The 10,928-nt window shown below is 32.2% G+C and overlaps 2 protein-coding genes across 2 annotated transcripts; one reads left to right on the top strand and one right to left on the bottom strand.

The window, feature by feature from the left end:
* Positions 1–3,517: 3,517 nt before the first annotated feature.
* Spase12 (Signal peptidase complex subunit Spase12) lies at positions 3,518–4,101 on the bottom strand. Its single transcript, XM_088227858.1, has one exon. It carries the CDS (start codon positions 4,023–4,025, stop codon positions 3,735–3,737), a length of 291 nt encoding a protein of 96 aa, XP_088083984.1. The 5' UTR covers positions 4,026–4,101; the 3' UTR covers positions 3,518–3,734.
* A 114-nt stretch (positions 4,102–4,215) lies between these two features.
* RabGGTb (geranylgeranyl transferase type-2 subunit beta) lies at positions 4,216–10,163 on the top strand. The gene is made up of 5 exons (XM_088227857.1): positions 4,216–4,521; positions 4,590–4,801; positions 7,831–8,001; positions 8,129–8,282; positions 9,761–10,163. Exons 1-5 carry the CDS (start codon positions 4,331–4,333, stop codon positions 10,029–10,031), a joined length of 999 nt encoding a protein of 332 aa, XP_088083983.1. The 5' UTR covers positions 4,216–4,330; the 3' UTR covers positions 10,032–10,163.
* The last annotated feature ends 765 nt before the right edge of the window (positions 10,164–10,928 follow it).

Below are 10,928 nucleotides of genomic sequence, written 5' to 3'. Positions count from 1 at the left end.
TCTTCCCATACACCCCCGTCATAACATTCACCATTTTCCCTATGTTTGAGCCATTTGATAATAACAGTATTACTCTTTTTGTAAAATATGCAGTTAGTTAAAACAATTTATGTACATATTTTCCATCGTGCAGCTAGTCAACTTTCCATTTGTCTATTTACTACTCAACATCTGTAGATTATTTAATGTATTTGAGCTTTGCGGTTTTACATTTTAATTTTTAATTAGAAAACTTTGTCAAAAAATGATTTTATTAAACCATTATAAAATAAAAACTTTGTCATTAATGTATTTGAAAAAAAATAATATTTCAATTGATATAATAAACTTATAAAATATTACAACTAAACGAAAAAACTAAAACTAACATTTTCAAATATTGTTGATAAATACCTCGTATCAATCAACCTTGCCGGAGGTCAAACCAATGGAAGTGTAACCTTTTCCACGCATTTAAATTGATGTATTTTATTTATTAGTTTAAACACTTAAATTGTTAGTGGCCATAACTTTAGACTCTATACTTGACGAATACTTAGGCTACGAAGTTTTTAGATAATAATCTACTCACATGCGCTGTGAGCACCGCGGTAAATGAGTTAAATGCGCTAACCTAACTTACCGAAATTTGTATGTTAAAGAATCGTCTTTTATTTCGTTTTAAGTCAGGGCAGTTCAAACTTACTTCTGGTTTTCAATAAAGAATAGAACGCAACAAAATATTAAAACACGGTGTGCAAATAGCATTAACTTAAAGGTTGGTACCTCAAAGTAGAACTCCCCTTTTTCAGACGCATTGCATGGTAGGTAATGGGTCCCAGGTTTTTTTAAAACATATTAGATCCTGACATAAAGACGTCTTTCAGTTGCGATGCATACTAGAAGATGATGATCAGGTGGATAAAATGTAGACCTTTTAATATCCTGTAAACTGTTTCTTTGACATAATGTTTTGTCCGTTTTAATTTTAATTATATTTAGTTTTTTTTTTTATATTTTGTAAATTATATTTCAATATTTTTAATTTTAATATTGATTTTAATTGTTTAAGCATTATCTGATGAAAAATCATATGATATAAAGAAAGTCCTGCCTAAATAAAGGAAATTCCTAGCTAGTCCGCACCTGAAACAAGGAACCTCTGTGCATTGTAAAAACAGTGAAATAAATAAACTTGTTCTCTCAAATCATAATTAATATCAAATTTATCTCGTTGACCCTTGTGTGTGGCTGTGATGTCTCATGAGTCTAGGTAGAATACATCTCCCATCATCATCTTGATATATCTACCTTATTTTTTTTATATGATGGAAGTCTTTTATAACCATTACAGGCCTAAATTATGATTATTTTTACAAATTATGGAAATAAACAGTAAACACATGTGTGTTGAATTTTTGTTTTTATATCTGTATTTTAAAATATGTTGTCTTAAGCTTAATGTAACATGATGTTACAGCACTGCTTCTTGCGGGATTTTTTAGCACGGTCTATTAAGAGTTAACTAATATATGAGTGGCATCTTCACAAAAATTCATTACAATAACAATAGGGTATTTTCACAAGTCAGGAATATTGTTAAAAATATAATATATATTTATAGCGAATTTTTACGATTCTAATGATATAACCATCAATGAATTCAAACAAGTTTTCAACTAGAATTTTCAGGTTTGAAAACGAGCACATATAAATGGCACTCGTTATGACCCCCGACTGCACTTCTGATAAACATTGCGTAGAAGTTTGGTTTTAAAATGCCATACGTGCTGTTTGTCTCACTGGGTGCGAAATGTCTCGTTTTTGGGCAATCAAAAATGTGCATATTTTAAACATTTGTAGTAGAATTGTCCGACGTCGCATGAAAAAAATATTAATAGGGTGTTACCAGTGTGATGTTTTGCTTATTTAAAAATGATAAATAACGAGAAAATACCCTATTGTACCTATATTTTTTATTTGATTTTGTTTGTTGAATACTTATTATTATAATTATTGGTATTAATATTTGTGTAGTTATAAAGCATTATAGCTGGTATATAAGAAAATGAAATGTGTTTTATTAAACCTTAATGGACTGTAGTCTGTGAATAAATCAGAATGAAGAAACTATTAGAAAAAATAATTAAGAAACTTCAACGGTCTATCATAAATCCATTTTCCTAGGTATCGTATGCTATGCAGCTGGCCGTTGGGCACACCGATGTGAGTTGCAATATTTCAGGCGAATTATTTTAAGCGGACAAAGGCAACCTCTTCTGGCTCTTTCTAGAGCATATAGGACATGCTCAACGGATGCACTCCCGGTTCTAACAGGCTTGTTTCCTTTAGATCTGGAGGTTCAGTGACGATCTGCAAATTTCCACCTAAAAAGAAGGCGTTCCTCTGTTATTGGTGGCGTCCGTCTACTCCCAACTGAACAAATGTCTCGATCAAATATTTAAAAAATGACTTTAAATGCTCTTCTTAATGCTTGACAATCGCGATGGGAATCTTCCCCTTCAGGGAGGGTTACTTTCTTTTTTTTCCTTCAATCCGTCAGCGCTTAGAATCTTCTAGGGTTATCCCCGATCACTGGACTACGCAGTTTTTATCAGGTCATGGTAAATTTAATCAAAAATTATTTGTTTTTAATATTGTTGACTCCCCTTCGTGCTGCTGCGGATATCCTAACCAATCTTCTGAACACATCCTGTGGTCTTGTCCCTTTCCCCTTCTCTATGATTACCGAATGGAGCTTCTCGCTACTATCCGTGGCCCTGTTATAGGTCCTGTCGGATATACAGATCTGGTGGCTTCTAAAAATAATTTCAAGGCTTTTAAAAAGTTTTGTAATCATTTCGGCGAATTGATCATGTCCAATCAATTTAATCCCAGTCAGTGAAGAATTCACTTCCCTCTCTTCTCAATCCAATGAAGTACATATTATGTACTTCTGGATTACTTTCTTTCAGCACAAAGATGCTAAGGCTACCAGATTCAGAGAGCTCCTTGGGCAGCTTTTCTCGTTTGACAACGAGCAAATTTTCCGTGTATGTGGGCACCGCCAAGGAGACTTATGTCCTCAGCGGTGTGCGGTATGTGGTGGGTAAGCTGTGTATAAATAAATAATTAAACCTGCAAACATTTTAAGTATTCATTCCACACCCTACGAAAAAAAACTGATTTATGAAAACAAGCTGTAAAATAAATTGTAAATATGTAAAATGATTGATCTAGAAACGGTCAAATTAAGACACCAGCTTAATATTGTTCTTTCTTCATTTCAAATCAGCCCAAACCGAAATACCTTAGTTACATGCGGAGGATCGAAACTTGATCTAGTGATCTGGTGATACTGGAAGCATTTCTTGGCTAGCAACAGTGATGTGACGGATCCGACAGTACACTGTCAGACCACCGGACCTTTTGTTCATTTGTATCAGTAAGAATCAATATTTCATAAAATCATCATCCGAGTCTTGGCAATTCCGAATGCACGACAAAAGCTATAATGCGAGGGAAAAATAATAAATCCTTGCCAATATCACCAATATAATGCGTTAAAAAGGTATTTTACAAAATATGTAGGAGGTAAGTATAAGAAAATGATTTGCTTTTGAGGAGGCTCACAAGCCAAGAAAGTAATTTAATAATTCAAAAATAACATTCGAATTACAGCACTTTCTATTTCAGAGATGAACAGAAGTGGTTTATTGTAAAACATGATTAACAGCCTGGTCGAGAAGTCAAGATTATTCCTTGTTGCGGGTTTTTTTCCCCGATGTTCTTTTTGTGACTTGACTTTCGGGCACCTGCCACTGGAGAGGTTTTCTTCTGTACATGGGCCAGGGAGGGACAGTGAGAATTGTAGCGAGAATAAATCCTGCACCCAGAATATACACAGATTGAGAGAACTGTTGAACGATATAACCCCACACTAAGCCGACAATACTGAATAAGGTTATAATAAATCTGTATAACTGTTCTGCGCGAGCTTGCCCGGCGTAATCGATGTATGTAGGAATAGATTTGAAGAAATCCATTTTTTATTAACTATTTTGTAATTCAAATGCGGCTATCAGACACGTCAGTAGACAGCGACGAGCGAACGTAAACGTCATAGATAAAAATATTATGTGTACACAATACGTCTTTAGTCTATGCTACATACAAAACGTCAAACTTTTGGTTTTGGTGTGTGCGTCAAATAATTTACCATAGACATGAAGCGTCTCAGAGTTTCAAATTATTGTCAATTTTGCAGATGTCAGATTTACTTTGACAGGAGATTTAGTCTGGAATGAAATTCGATATTTATTAATTTGGTAGAATATAAAATAATTAAATCATGGCAGCCACTAAAGATGTTACTTTGGCTGAAGATCGTCCCAAGATATTGTTAATTGAAAAGCATTCGGAGTATCTTGCTGCTTATGGAACTAATAAAGATGACTACGAATATTGCATGACGGAGTTTTTGAGAATGTCCGGAATGTATTGGGGTCTCACGGCTTTAGAACTCATGGGAAAATCATCTAAGTAAGTAAATTACTTTGTTTCTACACTTAATACATTCTTTAGGCTGTACGATTAATTTGATTGTTTAGGATACCAAGAAGTGATGTGATTGATTTTATAAAGCAGTGCCAAGATAAAGATACTGGAGGAATATCCGCTAGCATTGGACATGATCCCCATATACTTTATACCCTCAGTGCTATCCAGGTCCTCAGTATGTATGATGAAATTAATGCTATCGATGTTGATGGCGTTGTCAGTTATATTTCATCACTTCAACTTGAAGATGGCAGCTTTACAGGTAAAACATTTATTTACTTGTAACATTAAGTTTTTATCTTTTACAAGTAAGATTTTTTGTTGGGTTATTATCGACATGTTTTGTTGAGTTTCTCATTATTATTATTACAGATGACTTACATAGCGAACGCTTTGTACCTACAGCCAATCTGCCTAACAAAATGGATTTTTTATCCTTGAAAAAGCACTGTATCTGAATTATGCTATTTACATAAATTATTAAATAATAAAGAAGACTCTTTTAACCTACTCTCCAAAATTAATCTTAATGTCCCTTTCGCTTGACAAGAAATAAGTATTTATTCCATCTGCCAGTCTGTAGCACTAACTATGCACAACACTCTTTCCTCTATCGTTCTTGCTCTAACTATAATGCTTTTTTTTCATCTATTGATATATTTTACATGCCCCTTAATTTATTTAAAAATAATTTTATTATAATTTAAATAATTTAAAAATAAATTAAGACTCATTATTTTTGGCTGCGATACGATCCCACTTACTATTTAATGATGCTCACACTTACACACACCTGAACACTTACTCCTACACTAATACACATAAACACTAATACAATTTAATAATATGTATGATTCTTATTTAGAAGCTTCGCTGGTCTGTCTTTAAACTTTTTTTTATTTTTATGTTACTATATCATTGTCGACTGTTTGTTTCTTCAAAATAAATAAATAGCGCTATTTTTGTATTAATACCTCAAGGGCGCTTCACAAAGTAATTCTATGAATACTGTTTATTATATAAATAAAAGACAAGTGATCTTTAATCCACAAATTTGGAATATCCAGTGACCGGTTTCATCGCTTTCGCGACATCTTCAAGACAGGTATCTTTATTAAGAAGTTCAATGTATCTATTCAAACAGAGGTAAGGATAGATAATTCAAAATTATATGAAAGTAAATTAAATTAAGTTATTTTTATCTTAAGAATCATATCATTATTATTTTACATTACATATTTTTATCTTAAAATCACACTCACGAAGGATGGGGCACTAAAAATAAAATACTTAAACTCATTAAAATAGCATTATATCAACTCATTATTTAATTTACTTTCAGTTAATTTTTAATTATCTATTCTTACTTCTGTTTTGTATAAATTCATTGAAAGATACCAGTCTCGAAAATGTCGCGAAAGCGATGAAACTGGTCACTGTATATTCCAAATTTGTGGATTAAAGTATCACTCGTCTTTTATTTATATAATAAATTACAATGAACTTCCTTCAAGAATTTTCACTTACCAACTTAAATGATTTTCTATGGATACTGATTTTAATTTTACATAAAATTTATGTACAACTTTTTAGTAAAACAACATTTTTTGTCACCACATGCTACGGATTTCAAATGATTCAGAGAACGGGTGGGTTTAAAGTTTTTTTTTCCAAAACATCATTTCACTTAGACAATTTGGTAGTTCTGCTGCGGCTTGCGACTGCAAATTCACTAAATTAAGTGCTCGATATCATGTCCGAAACATTTTTGATTAAGTGGAAGAAATGAATTACCTACCCTCATCATAATTATTTAAATATAAATGCTGATCATTATATAAGTGCATTTATATATTCAATTAATCTTCACTTTTGGTTTACTAAAACAATCTTAGAGTAATAATATGCCACTGGCTAATAAAGTCGCCCATATGGACAAAAACCATTACATGATTATTAACCACAAAGTTAGCTACAGTTTACAACAATACAGCAAGCCATAGGTACTCAGGTCAAGAATTGCATATGCAAAATGAAACCGTCCATTACATGTTTTTCATTAAACTAAAAACTAAACCAAAAGTTCGGAATTCTTTTGTTCTATGCGATAGAACTATAGGGCTTCTCTAGCAAATGATTACTCTGAATAAACAACTCATTAATGTTTGCTTTAAAAATAGCTGGGAAACGTTGCATAATCCCTGCATAATAAATTGCTTACTGGAGTTAAATAAGAAAACCTTACAAATTTTTAGATTTAACCGCCCTACCTTTGGGTTATTATTAAAAAAGTAGGTAAAAAATCATCGGGTTTTTTTCATAAGACAATAACTAAGGTAGTAAAAATAATGTCAATAACAATACTTATTTACAATGTACCAAACAACATTTTAAAATTTATGACCCTTTTTCAAATCCTTTGCAAGTCAACTCAATGCAATTCTCAACATATGATGTCGCTGCATAATTGTTTGTAATAATATTCTATTTAATATTTTTTTAAATATATTATGAATTGAATGTAATGCAAATGAGGTAGCTAGCGATTGAAGCGTTGCCAGCGTTCATTTTGAACACCAATACCTTTCCTTGGCCATTTTTCCGTTACATTTTCAAGGTGAACTGTTAAATATTAAAAGGCTTCTGAATTATGACTTTTTACCGATTCCTTACACATACAAACAAAAGACGAACACATCTGTTAACTTCGACTTACCTCAAAATACTAAAGTCACCGTATAACTACGAAAGTAGGGCAAGTAGGACTTTGACGTATCACAAACGTTTCTGTTGTTGTGGGTATACTTTTTTGTACCTGGACGTACGGGGTACAGCTTGTTGCGTTCGGGCGTTAATATCGCGGACATATCACGTACATTCGTATGGGTAGTGCGGTTAAACTAGAATCATATTTTTTACCCTGTGTTACCAATAGTTATTTTAAAATTTTATTATCTACTTCCAAAACTGAAAAGCACATTTCTGGTGATTTCTTACAAAAACGGGACTATGTAAATTTAATTTACTTTATATAAATCGTTATTATTAATGAATATCCCTTTGACCCTTCAACCTGTTTCAAAAATATTTTTTTAAGTAATTGATTGGTACATTTTATATTCTGTCTACATATAAAAACCACTTGGTTATAAATAAATAGTTAAATAAGAACTTTATTAAGTAAATTATGTAATTGTTTATATCATTTTTTTACATTAATTATTTTGAGGCAACTTGCCTTCTGGTGATTTTTCAAGTTGCATGAATTATCTGATATTATTGTTATTGTAGGTGATAAATGGGGAGAAGTAGACACACGGTTTTCCTTTTGCGCCGTTCTTTCGTTATCGCTTCTTCATCGGCTCGATGCCATACATCTGGATAGCGCTATTGACTTTGTTATCAGTTGTATGAACTTTGACGGAGGATTTGGATCCCGTCCTGGTTCCGAAAGTCATGCAGGTACCTTCTTTATTATTTTTTTTTATTTCTTAACAAAACCAATTCAGCCTTGCAAGAGTATAGTAGTAAACAATAAAATTTACCAATTGTAAAATAATATTGATCATGATTTTAACGTTTTTGACAGGTTTAATATACTGCTGTGTCGGTTTTCTTTCTGTGTGTGGGAGACTTGATGCTCTGAGGGCCGATGAGCTGGGATGGTGGTTGTGTGAGCGACAATTACCAAGTGGTGGACTAAATGGCAGACCAGAGAAATTGCCAGACCTTTGCTACTCATGGTATGAAATGTTTTAGCTATCTTATACAAGGAGGAAGTAGTGATGTTATAGGAATGACAATAAATTGCAGTATGGATTTCATGACTGTTGTCAAATTAAAATAATTTATAATTTAAATAAAAACCCCTTGTTTTTAGCCACTTATTATTCATTTAATTACTGACCGGTTGTGGAGCTACACATGCTCCTTTATCAAGGTGTAATCAAGAATGAGGAAGTTCAGTTGTTTTTTTTATGTATCGTATTATCAGCGCTATGATTTTTAAAGTTTTTTATTTCGGAAATGACTCCGCATATGACGTCTCAAGTTCTCTTCCACTTCTTCTTAGTCAGTTCTGCCGATCGGTCTGTTTACATACTGTAAACCGGAAATCTTTTACAACTCTCTCTCATCATTTGTTGATTCATAGGAACTAGTGTATTCAATTTAGAAGTTATTAGATTAGGTACAATATTTTATGTGTAAATATGACAAACCGTCTGGGTCTTAGTAATGACTCATGACTCATGAGTTGAAATTGAATTTATTTTAATTGCTTTAACTGGGATTTTAAAAAATAACTGCTTATTTGGGATTTCCAAAATGGATTGAATATTAATGTACCCATCTCTTTTAATTGTGAGGTGTTTTTCGTAACTCTTCATTATTACCCTCTAATTAGGCTTTTTTTGTTCTTAACAAATTGTATATCTAAAAATACCTTATTAATTTGTAAATTGAACAAAATCGAACAAAAATAAACTATCAATTCTTCTCTAACGTTTGACATCTCATAAGTCATCAGTTATAAAAATGCTTACAGCTATTTAATTATTGAAACTTCTGATAGTTCATTTTATTTATAGTTTGATAGTTTTCATTTCATTCTGATAGTTTATTTTATTGATAGTAAATTTAAAATTGTCCCAACGGTCCTTGAGAATGCTTAACAACCACTGGCGGACATTACACGTAACACGCGTATGACAAAGACGAAGCTCTACCAAGCCAAATATAGCTAAAGGTCTCATTTTAAATGCCGACGTACGATCTTTATTTCCGGGTACTGTATATACTATGAAGCGTGTTATCCAGATGTTTATTAAAATGTATGTAATAATTTTTACTTTTGGTATTCTTTAATAATATGTATCCTTCCACTTTCCATTATGTTGTATCCCAACTCAGCACAGAGCTCTTGCCCTCATAGAGTTATGAATATGTATATTTATATTAATATTTTCTCCCTTTCCTGATAACTATCATTGAAATAAAAAAACTCAACCTTTAAACTGTATTTTTTCATGTGAAATTTTATGGTGAGAAATGAACTGAAAATTTATTATGTTGTACTTATAAATAAGCCAGTGAAAACCATTAGGTCCCAGATTTTTTTGTTCTATTCCAGTTTTGTGAGTAAATAATGTATATAGATTTTCATTTCAATTTTTATTTTTAAAAAATCATGCATACCCAACTGTAGATTATTTTTTCCTAGGTGGGTATTGGCGTCACTCTCCATGTTAAATCGCATTCATTGGGTGGATAAGAAAGCGCTTGAAGACTTCATGCTTGCGTGTCAAGATCCAGAGACTGGGGGCTTCAGTGACCGCCCGGGTGATATTGCAGATCCCTTCCACACACTGTTTGGTCTCGCTGGCCTCTCTTTACTTGGAAATACTCTCGTGAAACGGATAAACCCAACCTACTGCATGCCTCAAGAAACGTTAGATAAATTGAAATTAGAACCACAAATTCTAGCTTTATGATTGTGAATTGCTTAAATTAATTTACACCTTCTGGTTTCAATTCCCGGGATTTGGATCTTCCGCATTCATTCCGGTTTTCAGCAAATCTTTTCTACTGGCCATATTATATGTAGTCGAATCACATATATATTTTATATAAATTATATAATTTAAGTATTTTTAGCTTCAATCAAATTTTTCTTTTGACAAGCAACCGGGTCACAATAAAACCTAGTCACTTGTTAAAATAAAAAAAGGTGAAAAAAAAATTCACCTAGAAATTAATATCAGCAGATTTGAAGTAAAATACTCGTAAATATCAGTCAAAGTTGGGCCATAAGATTAAAAAATAAATTTTGAATTGGTTGTAATGCCGCCATAGAACCAGCATGCACGGTTTGCTGTATTACTCGAGTGCTGCCGATATGGTGGCAAGAAACTTAAGTCTTATTTCTTAATATTTTTAATAAATTGTGTTTTTAATTTTTCAATTTTACTTAGCAATGGATCGTTTAAACTACACAAACTAATAGAAATGTGCCTACTGCGGACTGCGACACAGCACAAATTACTAGTATATTAACATATACTTTTTTCTAAAAATCACACAGTTTACTGACTATTAGTTTAGTGACTGTGAAAACCTTCGCACCTACATGGAATGATCTTCTTAATAGTATCTATAAAAATAATACGTTCCTTATTTTTCGAGTTACCTGTCATTGATTAAAATGTCATAAACAAATAAAATATTTTGCTGAACAATCACAAATTCTTTCTTCGTTAGGGTATCATTTGCACATTGAAATTTAATAAAAATTCATTTACATATATAATGAATGTTATTTTACTAGATATATTTTTTGATATATCTACTCCATTGTTCATGGAACCAAGTAATAATAATTTGCAGTTGGT

Source organism: Micrasema longulum, unplaced genomic scaffold (assembly GCF_059751315.1).
Source record: "Micrasema longulum isolate JH-2025_06_02 unplaced genomic scaffold, ASM5975131v1 h1tg000546l, whole genome shotgun sequence".
Lineage (NCBI taxonomy): Eukaryota > Metazoa > Arthropoda > Insecta > Trichoptera > Brachycentridae > Micrasema > Micrasema longulum.
The sequence above is the reverse complement of the archived record's forward strand: the minus strand, read 5'-3'. Positions and strand labels throughout refer to the sequence as shown.

Coding starts and splice junctions, on each gene's coding strand:
- Spase12 (XM_088227858.1), bottom strand. CDS start 4,025: ATGGATTTCTTCAAATCTATTCCTACATACATCGATTACGCCGGGCAA.
- RabGGTb (XM_088227857.1), top strand. CDS start 4,331: ATGGCAGCCACTAAAGATGTTACTTTGGCTGAAGATCGTCCCAAGATA. Junction 4,522..4,589: donor CTCATGGGAAAATCATCTAA/GTAAGTAAATTA, acceptor TTGATTGTTTAG/GATACCAAGAAGTGATGTGA. Junction 4,802..7,830: donor TGAAGATGGCAGCTTTACAG/GTAAAACATTTA, acceptor TTGTTATTGTAG/GTGATAAATGGGGAGAAGTA.